Source organism: Dendrobium catenatum, unplaced genomic scaffold (genome assembly GCF_001605985.2).
Source record: "Dendrobium catenatum unplaced genomic scaffold, ASM160598v2 fragScaff_scaffold_390, whole genome shotgun sequence".
Taxonomy (NCBI): Eukaryota; Viridiplantae; Streptophyta; class Magnoliopsida; order Asparagales; family Orchidaceae; genus Dendrobium; species Dendrobium catenatum.
The window spans coordinates 5,197,753-5,212,505 of NW_021318852.1; the positions used below are offsets into that span (position 1 = coordinate 5,197,753).

The 14,753-nt window shown below is 34.9% G+C and overlaps 1 protein-coding gene across 1 annotated transcript; it reads left to right on the forward strand.

The window, feature by feature from the left end:
• Positions 1 to 1,553: 1,553 nt before the first annotated feature.
• Positions 1,554 to 14,505, forward strand: LOC110097534 (probable methyltransferase PMT24). The gene is made up of 9 exons (XM_020823960.2): positions 1,554 to 1,678; positions 5,106 to 6,426; positions 6,515 to 6,664; positions 6,848 to 7,118; positions 7,193 to 7,303; positions 7,696 to 7,870; positions 7,960 to 8,232; positions 9,375 to 9,569; positions 13,686 to 14,505. The coding sequence occupies exons 2-9, from the start codon at positions 5,140 to 5,142 to the stop codon at positions 13,882 to 13,884; spliced, it is 2,661 nt and encodes an 886-aa protein (XP_020679619.1). The 5' UTR covers positions 1,554 to 1,678; positions 5,106 to 5,139; the 3' UTR covers positions 13,885 to 14,505.
• The last annotated feature ends 248 nt before the right edge of the window (positions 14,506 to 14,753 follow it).

The window sequence follows — 14,753 nt, forward strand, 5'->3', positions numbered from 1 at the left end:
GAAAGATTGTAGTTGGACGATAGTGGTCAGAAGGATCATAATTAGACAATGGAGGTCAATAAACTTAATTGGGCGGTAATGATTAGAAGATCATATTCAGGTGATTGTAGTCATAAAATCATAGTCGAAAAATAATGGTTGAGGGATTGCAGTTAGACAACGGTGGTTAAAGGAAAATCGACGGTAGTTAGCAACCTTGATCGGAGGATCATAATTGAATCATGGTAGTTGTAAGAAACCATAGTTGAGCTACGGAGGTCAAAGGTCTGTTGCGAGGCGATGATGGAAAGGGGGTCATAGAAGGGCAATAATGTTCGAAAGATTGGAGTCGAGTGATGAAAGTTAAAAGGATCGTAATCATCTGATGGATAAAGTCAAGTGACGGTGTTCAAAGGATTGTAGTTGAACAACAAAGATGAAATTATAGTAGTTGGGTGACAGTGATCGAAAGGACCGTGGCTGTTCGATGACAATTAGGGGTGACGATAGTTCAATGACAACATGTGGCGGTAGTTCGACAATGATCGTCGATTAATGATCTTACAACATCGATGCTCGGGTGTAACTTTGAAATTCTTCAAGCTTTTGAGCCCGCTTAAATAACAAATATAGAGAGAATCAAGAACATTCCATTAGATGCCTCATATAAATTCCCTTAATTATAATGTATTCGTTTACCATTCAAATGCCTTAATATTATCAAAATTAAGCAATATTGGGCTTGTTGGATTTGTCTTGTCAAGATGATCAGTTTGATTGTAAACATGTTGTATTTGAAAAATCATTTGAGTAATGTTCAATTACTTGATTTGGACTCTAATCGAATCTCTTTTGCTATCGATAAATTTGCCTCACGAAGATATTTGATTTGATTATAAATTTGACGAAATTAAAGTTCATATGACCTTGAATTTAATTCTTTAATTTAGTGCCATAAACACCAATTTTTTATGATTGAAAAATGGCTATGGAGTATGGATTAAAAAAAAAAAAAGAAATTAGAAATCAAATTTGTTTCAAAAATATAAATGTTATTCTTGTCATATTCATCAGAGATTGAATTATTCAGCTTCTGTTGAATTCGATTTTTTTATGCAGATCTTATAAATATCTACATATAAATAATATGCGAGGATACATTTTAAATTTTTTTTTTAGGATAATTGTTTTAGTATCATATTCATAACTATATTCAATTCGCATTAGTCGGATCCGGTCGGCTTTACGCTGCAAAGCTTGGCGCCCTTGATAGCCGGCACAATGTCCGTCTCTAATTGCACTAAGGAACATCCTAGTTATCTAGTTCCAAATGATGAAACCTGTTGAATGGGAAAACGTGTCAGTTGTTGATTTGTGTTATGGTGGTCTATGCTTATTAAACTTAAGTTGCAGGAGTAGCGCAACCACCGACGTGAGGTCATTCTCCTCGCCCTCGCGGTTATTTGCTAATTATCAATAAGCAAAAGGGCTTAAAGCAAATAAAGATAATTATAGTAATATTCTTCGAAGGTTATTATTAGAAATTATAAAATCGAGAAATTTATAATTATTTTATCGTCCATTGAACTCCCTTTTTTTCTCTTAACCACTGCTAGCGGGATGCGGAGGAAGTTCCTCTGCGCTCTTTCTTAAGCTTTCGCTCCCTCTAGATCTGAAGCGATTTCCGGCGAAGACTAAGGTATAAGCTAGATTTACCTTCTGTTTATCCTGCTAGATCTTGAACTCGGCGCCTCTTTTTGAGTTCTATTTGATTTGTTTGCTTCGTAGCTTGGGCTTTTTGTTGCTGTATTGATGAATTTGGGAGCATTGGTGGCTTGTTAACGTGCGCTAGAGTCGTTTTGAGTTTGTAAATTGTTTTGGCTGGGGGACTTTTTCGCTGACATTTTGTTCCTGAGGACTGGATCTGGTTGGTTTTGAGCAAGATTTGGGATGAAATAAGCATTTAAATGTTATCGAGCTTGTGTTTAGGGTGTCATTATGTTTTTCTTCCGAATTTTGTTTAGTTTAAGGATATTTTTTATGTGTATTTGGAATATGATGAATACGAGTTGATCAGTTTGATTTTCGTTAGTGATTTTATCTGGTTGTTGTTGATGGTTCGAGTTTTGATGGGGAGATTGAATAGAACTATGGATTGCTCTTTGTGATATTTAATGTTGATATAAAATGTGGTATGGTGATTGGTTGTTTTTTTTTTCGTTTTGCTTATCATCGTTGGTAGATCCACGTAATTGACGACCAATAGTAGTTGTTCTTTCCGAAATCCTTCAGCCAAATGTTTTGCTTCCTGGGTTAAATAATAATGTTAACTACTCATATTCCCTGTTACAGGGAGAGAATGTTCATTGTTTACCAATTTGTTTCACGATTTCCAAGGTGCAAAAGAGACCTATTCTTTCCTCAGATTTAACCTAAAAACATAGACCTTTTCTAGTCTAAGCATGATTATTGTTGAGAAATAGGTGAAACATTATCATCTAGAGCGAAATAATATAAAATATTAAAGAAAGTCAACGCACAAAACAAACAAAAAATTTATTTATGATCACCCAATTGTTGTCCATGTCTTGTTTCCGACTTTATAGATTTCATTATGGGTTCATTTTGGTATTTTCTTACCACTCTAATTTCTCAAGCATAAGCATTAGGGCAGCAAAATAATAATAAAATTATTAAAAACTCCTTTAATGAATAACAAACACATATTGGATACCTTTCAACAATCAATGAAAAGAGTATAAACCTAGGTTTAATCGTCATTTGTTTATCATCTTCCGATTCATGTTTTTATTTAGTCATATAGCTTTTAATATCAGTTTTGCTAGTTTTTATTTTAGTAATTATTTGAATAAAATTAAAGTATAAATTAGTAATAGGTTGTATGGTAGCTTTTAGTTTTAACGGGAACAATATTTTCTCATAATATTACTTATTCTGGTACATGTACCTGTTTAAAGTTCACAATTCTTGGAGTTGGTGCCTTGTGGAGAGCACTGAGCATTCATGGTGGGTTTTTTTTTTTTCCTAAATTGTTTGTTGCTCTCATTTCTGAGAGCACTCATGGTTGTCTCACTTGGAGTTTGACGTCTAATTAGGTTTATCCTTTTTTTTTTTCTTTTAGGATTTGAATTTACTAGAATTAAGAGACAGAAAAGAATATAGAAAATATTGAAACCCCTTGTATGTATCATCTATTTTTCTCTCATATCGAGGAACTCCTCTCTGCGCAATGATGTTCGTAGGCTTAATTAAGGTGTGCCACATATTTTTGGTGTTTTCTTTTGTGGTGCTTGTTCTCCTTCATAGTTACTTTGTATTCATCAAATTCACTCTTATGTAAACATTGCCAAATTAGGCGTGCATTATTTCTAATAATTGGTATCATGGAGGAAGTTTGTGAGGAATATGATGAACATGAAATTTAAGATCAAGAAGCTTGGCAGTTCAAATGATTTTGGGCTTAGGAGAAGTAAGATGCATGATGATCTTGCTTGTGAAGCACTCATGTGATGTGCTACATTGTCTATGACTACAAGTTAAGAAAAGTAGACAATGATGGATGAAAAATCTCTTAGAGATTCAATTGTGTTTGGTCCATGAGGTCTTGAAGAAGCTCTTAAAGTGAAGACTTGCAGAAGTTTTTTTACTTAAGCTTGAGTCTTTGAGTCCATTTTAGGCAGTTATAGCTTTTTGTAAATGTGGTTATAAAATTGTTATTGGGGAAATAATTTTGTTGAAAGCTCCGGTGAGCATTATAAATCTTTTTTTTTTTTAAAGAGAGACAACAATTTTCTTTTATATACCACACTCTAGAAAAACTCTTTCTCAAAAAATAACTTCTGACCATATAAAATTTTGATAAACAACAAGAAATTAATAACCAAATAACCAAATGAGAGTGATAGTGGCAGGAAAATCAAACCGGTGAGATGATTGCCTCAAGCATACCCTTACTTTACTAAATACCTCTCCAATAAACTTTACCCAAAATAGATATTGTACTTCACATATTAGAAGAAGATTAATGTCATTATTGATGATGAAGTTTAAGCTTTTGCTATTGTGCTCTATTTCTTAGCAAATGTCTTAGAGGAAAAAACTGCAGAAGATTTGTTACTTAAGCTAGATTTATTTTATAGGGCCCAAAGCCTCTTTTAAAAATTTAAACAGAGGTGGAGATCTTATTTGCTTCTCATATCATAAGCCATACATATTAAATCACATTTTAATGATTTCAATTTCATCATTCAAGGTTTGAAGAATATTAATGTGAATGTTGATGATGAAGGCAAGATTTTGCTATTATATTCTATACTTTCCTCTTACAAGTATTTTCATTACACCATATTATATGGGAGATATAATCAGCTTAGTAGATGGCGGTTCACTTCTTTCTACGTAACCATTCAGTAATGCATCAAATAATATAAAAAGATAATAATCTGTACGCCTTCTTTAGAAGCAAATAATAAACACATTAATTAGTGAAGCCAAATGATGCCCTAGTGTGAGCGCTCTCCCAAATAGGGGGGCGGGGGTGGTAATTGATATTGGTACTTACACCTATAGAAAGTATCAACTCAAATTTAAATAAAACCAAAAACGTTTACCTCAATCTGCAAAAAAATTTTCCATTACATTAAGTAATATAACACGATCATAATATGTACATCGCCTGCAAACACAAACGCATGTAAAGAGTGAAGCCTAAATATGCCCTTATATGTGAGTGCTCTCAGAAATGAGAGCAACAAACAATTTAGGGGCTTGCAAATCTCAACTCAAATCTATATAAAATCATAAAAAGATTGAAATATGATTTATATAATCTATCTGCTGAAAATCAACGGATTTCTGAGACAAAAAGAGTTTGTTTTTCATAGTTCACACTTTTGATGAGGATATTATGATTTTAAATGCTTTCAAAAGTATTCCCTACACAAAGTCTGGCATTCCATTGCTCCTTACTCAGTAACTTTAATTTCTATAAGCCTTTTATGTTTCCAATTAAATTTCATGCCTTTTAATTTAATTAATTTCAACAATTACTTGTGTGAATGAACACCATCTGAGCAATATCCTTTTTCTTTTTCATTCAAACTCAGGTATACGCTTAAGGGCTTGTTATACATTTAAAAAATGGCATTGGGAAGGAATCAACGGTCTGATAGTAGGAGTTCATCTTCGTATTGCTCAACAGCAACGCTTGTTGTGTTTGTAGCTCTATGTTTGGTGGGTGTTTGGATGATGACGTCATCCACTGTTGTACCAATAGAGTTGTCCTCATCTGGCAAATCAGAAGTGACAGATGAAAATTCAGAGACAGTTGCAAAGCCCTTTGAAGATATTTCTAAGGTTTCTCCTAAAGATACAACACAACATGATATTCAATCCAAAGGAGATACAACTTCTAGCAAAACTATTTCTGAGGCTTCCAAGGATCAGAATGTTTCAGGAAATTCAGAAGACAGCACTGCTGAATCAACCAATGTCGAGAAGGATGACTCACTTGATACAACAAAACCTCAGACCTATAGCGATGAGAGTGGGACAGGTGAAGGTGGTGAAGTAGCAAAGACAGCTGAAGACATAGCCACGGAGAGTGGTGGAAATGATTCAGGAGTTCAAAAGAACGGACAAGGTAGCAACACAATAGAAACCATGAATACTGAGATAGGAGGAAACCAGGAGCAAAATTCTAATCGAGGAACAAGTTCTGAGAAAAATAATAATTCCGAACAAAGCTCTAATAGAGTTATAGGCAATGATCAACAGTCAGCTAATAAGGACAAGAATTCTGCAGAATCTCAATTAGAACAATCAGATAATGTGAACAACTCTGAGGAAACTATTGGAGATGAGCAAGAACCTGAAAGTGGGAAGAATTCCAGTGAAACAAGCAGTGATGAGCAACAACAATCTGATGATTTGAAGAATTCAGAGCAGGTGGAGAAATCTGATGATGATGATGCTAAGGTCGAGAAAGATCAGGGGTGGATAAAGGAGAAGGTGGAACAAAATCAAGATATGGAGGCTGAAAAAGCTGATGTTGAAAATAAAACTGACAGTCAGCCAAAGGACCAGGCTGTGAATGATGTCTTTCCTGATGGAGCGCAAGCAGATCTGCTTAATGAGACGAATACACAAAATGGGGCTTGGCCTACACAATCTGCAGAATCAAGGAATGAGAAAGAGGTTCAAGCATCCTCATCGACAGTGACACAATATAGCTGGAAACTTTGTAATGTCACTGCTGGGTCGGATTACATTCCATGCCTTGATAATGAGGAAGCCATCAAAAAGCTTCGATCCACAAAACACTTTGAACATCGGGAAAGGCATTGCCCTAAGGAGGGTCCAGATTGTCTTGTTCCTCTTCCAAAAGGCTACCGTAAGCCAATTGAGTGGCCTACTAGTAGAGAAAAGGTATAATACTTTTGACAACTTAACCCTAATATTGCACACAAATTTCTTGAATAAGCATACTTAATCACGCCTCAATGATTATCTGCAGATATGGTACTACAATGTCCCTCATACTCAGCTCGCAGTTGTCAAGGGACACCAAAATTGGGTGAAAGTTAGTGGAGAATATCTAATTTTCCCTGGGGGTGGAACTCAATTCAAAAATGGCGCTCTTCACTACATTGATTTCATCCAAGAGGTTTGAATCTTTATCATCTTTATGTCATTTTTATCACTAATTATTAGGTTATTCTCCTGCTTGTTATTGTTTTTGAGCAAATGTTGATCTCTATACTATTTGGATTATGCTTCTTTAGTTAATTCTTCAAAATATAAATTCCTTTATTCTGATGTTTGGGATATTTCCTATTTTGTAATATAGTCAATGCCTGATATAGCATGGGGAAAACGGAGTCGTGTCGTCTTGGATGTTGGTTGTGGAGTTGCCAGCTTTGGAGGATATCTTTTTGACAGAGATACACTAACCATGTCTTTTGCTCCAAAAGATGAGCACGAAGCTCAAGTGCAATTTGCTCTTGAAAGAGGAATTCCAGCCATATCAGCTGTTATGGGCACCACAAGGCTACCATTCCCTGGCGGGGTCTTTGATGTTATTCATTGTGCTCGTTGTAGAGTTCCATGGCACACTGAAGGTAATGCGCACTCATCCTTAAGGTTCATTTCTTTTACTGTTTCTATGCAAAATCATTGACGTTGTTGGACGCAGGTGGTATGCTTTTATTAGAGCTGAATCGGTTGCTACGTCCCGGTGGTTACTTTGTGTGGTCTGCTACTCCAGTTTACCGAAAGGTACAAGCAGATCAGGAGATATGGAATGGTATGATGTATCTTTTTTCATCATAGTTGCTTTACACAGTATTTTGGTGAAAAATGTATAGAACTGGCCATATTAGCGAATCTGATGAAGCCCCCTTTTCTTGGTTTGACTATATACACTTCACCTCAGCACCCATAACCTGTTACAAAATAATGTTACAAGTGCAGTTTGCAGCACACATAATTAATATTAATTAGTAATTAATTAGCTGGGATTCCCACATCATAACTTAAAACATTTTTTACATGTTGCTAAACCAGATGAATAATGCTTAATAATAAAAAAGTTGCTTTATGACCATTTTGAAGCTTTTTATTTAGATTTTATGTGAGGTTCAGTTTATAGGAACTCTTTATGTTTGACTTTTGCATTCATGTGGGACTTCATGATAGCCATGTCTGCATTGACAAAATCCATGTGCTGGGAAATGGTTGCCAAAAGGTGGGATGCCCTAAACGAAGTGGGTTTGGCAATCTATAGAAAACCATCAAACAACACCTGCTATGAATCAAGAAAGCAGAACAACCCCCCTATCTGCCAAGAACATGACGATCCAAATGCAGTCTGGTAAGATTATTATAAACAAAGAAAACAAGGTATTTTGGCTCTTTGATAGCATGACATTTCTCAGGTCATTTTGTTCAATGATTGTATAGGAATATTCGCCTGCAAGCGTGTATGCACAAGTTGCCTAGTGATCCTGCTGTACGTGGTACACATTGGCCTGATTATTGGCCACAAAGGTTGGAGAAAACTCCTTATTGGCTAAGCGGCTCGCAGGTTGGTGTTTATGGAAAGCCTACCCCTGAGGACTTCCAAGAAGATTATAAGCATTGGAAAAAGGTTGTTGGCAGTTCATACTTGAATGGAATGGGTATAAACTGGTCCACGGTTAGAAATGTCATGGACATGAGATCAGTATATGGCGGGTAAGTGAATTGTCTTGCTTTTGAGGCTTGTTTCTATTTGGAAACTAAAATAAAGACAATTTATTTCAATATGTTCGCAGAATTTAAGGCATCCTTGCCAAGAATTCACCAATAAAAGTTATGATGGCAGCTTAGCCCCACATCTTTTAGGGTCAGATGTAGACTATCACCCTCTTATAATGCTAATGAGAAAAAGGTCGAATTGGTCCTCCGACTTTTACTGAAGTATCAAAATAGTCCTCAATCAAACAAAAATATCAATTTGATCTCTCGACTCTTCAAATAAAGACCAAATTAGTCATTCCTTGAGATCATGTAGGTTCCTATTTTAAAAGTCAAGGAACTAAAATGAGACTTGTAAATAGTCGGGAGCCATTTGGTCATTTTTAACAAGTTAGGGGACCATTTTGGTCGTCATCTCTAATACTAATTTGTAATTTCTTTCGAACACAGTATACGTTTTACGCATACACCAGAACATTTGTTAAACAATTTGATTTCTTATGTTTGAAGATCGAATCATGGATTCATTTATCATCATATTTCCATCGGAAATTTGATTTCAAATATTATTTTGCCCTTTCTCCGGAACAATCTGTTAATGTGTGATATTAGATATTGTTTGTGGCTCTCTTATAATTATGTATCTTGCTTGATAACTAGAACTTATTCATTATATTTATGTGCGCACAACAACCCATGTCATTGAGGGATCAATTATGCACCATTCAATCAAATTGTTTACCCTAGCTGTTGTAATCCAAAATTATTTTTATGAATAGCTAAGATCATATATATTAGAATCAGTTGACATTGGTTTCCTCATGTTGTGCAGTTGTGGATGCTAAATATGCTGACTATCAAAGAAAAGTTTATTTGTAATTGAAGGGAAATCAATATAATCTTCTAAACCTGTTATTGTATTTTTAAACCTTTTTCTAACCTTTTTCTCTTGCTTTATTTGCTTTTATTGGATACTGCAGCTTGATTCTGAAAGGCTAGTTTTATTTTTTGTTTGTTGTGGCTAGGAGTAATTGTTAACAATACGTTCACTCGTTCAGCTAAAATCCATAGACGAGCTTATTATAATTCATCTGTTAATATTCACCATTTAACTGATTGATTATTGTTGTTTTTGACAGTTTTGCTGCAGCCTTGCGAGACATGAAGGTTTGGGTTATGAATGTTGTATCTATTGATTCACAAGACACACTTCCTGTCATTTATGAACGTGGGCTTTTTGGAATATATCATGATTGGTGTGAATCGTTTAGCACCTATCCTAGAACATACGATCTCCTTCATGCAGATCACATATTTTCCATGATAAAAAAGAGGTGAGTATTAGCATACGATTTCCCTAAATATCCCTTGTTCATGTCAGCAACAAATGTTCCTGATCACACCAACAACTGACCAAAAAGTGATTAAATGATATTGCATGAGCAAAGCCGAATCAATCTGGAATCTTTTTAATTTGTATCAGTGCATGATATTTTTGCTTATCTTATGCTTATGATTATCTTGCTTTTTATATATCAAATATATTATTGTGTGAATTCAATTAACTTATTGAATATCCTAAAAAAGACAATATGTTTGTTGAGTTGTTGAAAACATGTTCATGCTTCAGAAAATTTTGTTTTGGCATAAGGACATTTGGATTATTTTGAATTTTAATAGAGAGGATGTGCTATTGTTTAGCCTTGTGGAGTTACCCTCGAGCTATGCGGGGAAGATCTTTTTGGATGCTAATCAAATGATAGTGATGATGACCTTTGAACCCCAAACCATTGTATAAGGATGTTTAAGATTTTTGAGTATTTGTCCCCCAAGGAAAAATGGATGAAACCTAATTTTTAGGTATTGCTAAAGTGAGATAAATCCAGGTTGTTGGAGCTAGTTTTTTATGATGATAGTGAGATGGTATCACCTTCTTAATGAAAGTTTATCTGATTATTTGATTAGTTAATTTTATTTACTGCGTTTTGCATGCTATGACTCATATAATAATAATCTTTGTAAGGAATCTCTAGTGAGAATCTTGTCCAAGACTAGTTGCCCTTTTGGGCTTTTGATCGGATGACCCCTCCAAGTTTCTTTGGATAATAAAGCTTTTGTCCATCTTTATATGATGATGGTTCTCTTAAGGACTTTTAGATAGATAAATTTTTGTTTTCCTTTGTACTCTCCTTGGGTCTACAAATTATGGAGCCTTTGTAGGGACTTTTGAATAAATAAACATTTGTCTATCGCCATACCCACTTGGGGTCCATGCGATGATAAGCCCTCATAGGAACTTTTAAATCAATAAACCTTTGTATGTCATAGTGTCTTATAGAGCTTTGGATCGGCATTCCCTTCGAGGACTTGTTGATATTTTTGGTTGAATCTCAACTAAGCTCTCATATAATTAGTCAATATCTATCTTGATGTTTATGGTTCATGATGGAGGAATTTGAGGGAGATCACTAAGAAATTTTAATCCATTTTATGCTATCAGTAAGAGAATAAACTAATGAATTTAAGACATGTGGAAGAGATCGGGAGAACTCAATAAAAAAATTTAAGCCATCTTTGATTTTTCATTAGAGCATTACTCGATAACTTGCACTTGTGGTAAAAAAAAAATCAAATCAACTCCCCTTGAGATTGATTGAACCTTGAATTAGAGATGACAATCAATGTGTAGTTCTCTAATCAAGGGTAAAAGTTTTTCTACCTTTGAATTGTTTTGTATCCTTTCGAGACCATGGTTATGATTCCTCTCAAATAATAGTTTGGATAGGGTCCAAATGCGAATATGGGATTCTTTGTAAAGCTTTTATGAAGTTTCTTAACCTTGGTGGAGAATTGCATTGGTTAAAGGTGACAACCCATGAAAATCATGATGTGGGGGAGGGAACCTACCCAAGCCATTCCTCATGCATCAAGCATCAGAGCTCATTGTTAAGTATAGTGTGCAGGATGTTATTGATGTGAGCTGCAGATGAATTTACTGTGGCTTGGGATGTTGCAAGTGATGGATGGGTTGAATTATTTATATCATTATGATCATTATTTGTTGGAAATGCTGGAGATAAAGGAGCCCGTCTTGCAAGTGAGATGCCAGTGACCGAGAACTTTGGAATTGGTGTTTCTGATATGTAGTTGAGCTTAAGAAAGGTGGGTCATTGTGGGATCGCGTTGTGATGGTACCCATTGGCTTGTCTTGTGAAGGAAATGAAGGGTCTTGTTATAGGTTTTTTCAAGATGACTGACAATTTTTTAGTGATGATTCTTAAATATGGCTTCACCCATTGGGCAACGGCAGTGTAGTAGTTGGACCAAGAATCACCTAATTTGTGGATTGATACATTAATTGATTAGAATTCTAGCTCCAATGCTATATAGATTTCACTTGCTTCACATAGGAGATGAGCTAGCGATTTGTGATATAATACTAGGTGGGAGGTTGCTCTTACAGACCATGCTTGTTATTATATGCTAGAAAATTTAGTATAATAAAGATTGAGATTTACATTAGTTATGATGATGATGCTACACACAATAAAAATTAAAGGCAAAGCTACTAAAATCTAGAGAACAACGAGATTTTTACTTGAAAAACTTGGTGAGTTAAAATTAATTGGGTGTTGCTCATTTAGAAAAGATTTTTTTATCTTTATTTGAGGTTACAAAGGTTCACCCTTCTCTGTAGTTGGAGAAGGGAGGGAATACAATCCAAAAACTTAGTTGATGATTATATCCTAAGGTAGCAATAGGACGTAGGAATGTTGACAAAGGCAATCAGTTAGATCAACAATATGGATTAATGACGACAATTAGTATTTAGTGCAGGACATTGATGGATCTTATTCTATTGGGAAATTGGCCGATGCTGATTAACAAATGTTTTTGTTGGTGAGTGAATAACAACTAGAGTTAGGAATTTAACATTGGACAACCTTTGTCATCTTGCAATTGAAACTCTAAAATTCTCTACGATTCTTGAGTGCTCTTATTTAAGATTGTGAGAAGGTAAGGAGAACTAGGACCTATTTATAGATTTCAAAGGGATATGTCTTTATTTTGAATTATAGAATATTCTTCTTTTTTATTAATAATGGATGCATCAAATCACGTGCTCAGCTAAAACAAAAAGTTGTCTTGATTGACTTGGTCAAATCATGACCGGTTAGTCAGTTGTTCTATTGCTAATGATGAATCATCTAAACGATGAATAAAATATATTATCTCGAATCTCTTGATGTTACAAGTGCAATAGAGTTGATAGATCGAAAATTAGACAATTAGATAATCTGGAATGATAATTGGAGCTATGTTGTTCTATTGCTAATGATGAATCATCCAAACGATGAATAAAATATATCATCTCGAATCTCTTGATGTTACAAGTGCAATAGAGTTGATAGATCGAAAATGAGACAATTAGATAATCTGGAATGATAAATGGAGCATAGTTTATATTTTATCAGCAGAGGAAGATGATGACAATTGGTTCATCTCAAAAAGAGCAAAATAGTTTTGTTGATAGGTGAATATGATACTTGTTCGATTCATAATAATTCTAAGAAATGTTATGGATCAAATTTATTGCCTAAGAAAATGCCGACAAAACTTCGCCATTTTGGTGGTGAAATGTTTTTTCTTTCCAAGAGCAATCTAGTGTCGTGAATGGCTCATGATTTTGTCGCTTGTAGAGGTTTTAATAGCCTCATTAAGTTTAGATCTTCAAATCTTTCTCCAATAAACTACTCACAAATCAAAGAACCTCATCGTAATCCATTGGCCCAACGAGTCCTGCTTGCAATGAAAGCTTTTCAAAAATGGTATCATCCTAGCAATCTGTTTCGCATTGATGTAATGGTGTTCATGGCTCCTAAAGGCGGCATGAGGCGCATGTCAAGTGTGGGTTTGCCCATAAGAAAGGATAGGGTGAAGGTTTGGCCTCAAGGAAGGAGGAAGAAAGGAGCTCCTCTATTATGTTGGACTTTTTTTCTTTTTGATGCCCAAACAAATATATTCACATGATCTTCAACTTTTTGCACTCATTTCTATGAGACTTGTTTTGATTATAAGCACTTGGAAATAAGAGTTCATTAATTCTTCAATAATTTCCAAAAGTTTTATGCATACTCTTGAAATCATTTTTTAAAGTTGTTTGGACTCATATTTGGATTATTTTGATTCATAGAAACATATCATCTCCATCCTAAATTACTAGAATTAAAATCCAAATAGCTTCTAAAACAATTTTGAAAGTTTATGAATATAATATTGAGCTATTTTTTTAATCCAATGTTTGGTGAGTTTAATTTTACGAGCTATACCAATTAAACCAAATATTTTTTGCCAAAAAGAACTCCAATATTTTGTGGAAGTTACCGGTTCTTCTGTCATCATTCCTTGATAAACCTGAACTGAATCCTGTTTGCTGGTTCTTTCTTCAGGTGCAAAATACTTCCAGTGTTTGTGGAAGTTGACAGATTACTTAGACCAGAAGGTAAGCTTATAGTTAGGGATACAAAGGAAATCATCAAGGAGTTGGAGGAAATTGCAAGATCCTTAAGCTGGGAGATCAGATTGACTTTTGCTAAGGAGAGTGAGGGTCTCCTCTGTGTGCAGAAGACAAAGTGGCGGCCGAACTAAGTCGAGTCAAATACAATTTCATAGGAAAAGCAGCCAGCAAAAAGCAAGAAAATTGTTGCTGCTTTCTTTCTCTCTATTTCATTCAAAATCTATCTGGGAAATTTTAGTTTTGTAAAAGTAGAATGGAAATTGTGATTGAGAAAATGGTATTTTAAAATTCTCTTCCAGAAGAGGTAGAAAAATATCAGCTGTTCTCAGCTGGAGTGTTCCTTTTGGATCGTTGTAGTTGTTTGCAAAATTAGCGAGAAAATTGTTGTGATGGAAGTAAAATTTTTGAAATTTGTTGTTGATATGATGGAAAAATTATTATGTTCGGACACCGGACTCCGGAGTACAATGAAAATGCGCCACATCACCCAATACTGAGCAGTATTGAGCCTCGGTACTCAATACCGAATGACGCGGCACATTTTCATTGAGTTCTGTACGGAGTTCGGCATCCGCACAGAATAATTACTCGACACGAGGAGTATATTACCTCATATAAATTTTATACCAGTAAGGTTTCTACTGGTTCTGTCTGATCAAGGGTGTAATCAATTTGTTGTAAATGTTGATGCTGTGTTGGGTTCAGTCTTTGAATGCTTTTTGAATATTTGATTGAATATTTGAAGCTCTACATATCTTGGTTTGTTTTCATTGTATCTATGTTTGTTGGCTGGAGCACATGAACTGATGATGGTAAAAGCACAGCAACCAAAGCAATAAACTTCCAATTTCTAGTGGATAATATTAAGTGCCTATTAAGGCAACTATTTAGGGGCCAAGGTTTAATTGACATAGATGCTCAGTTCTATTGAACTTAGCCTAAACCACCATTATATGGTTCCTCTAATTCATTTGATGGCTCAATTAGGGGCAAATCCAAT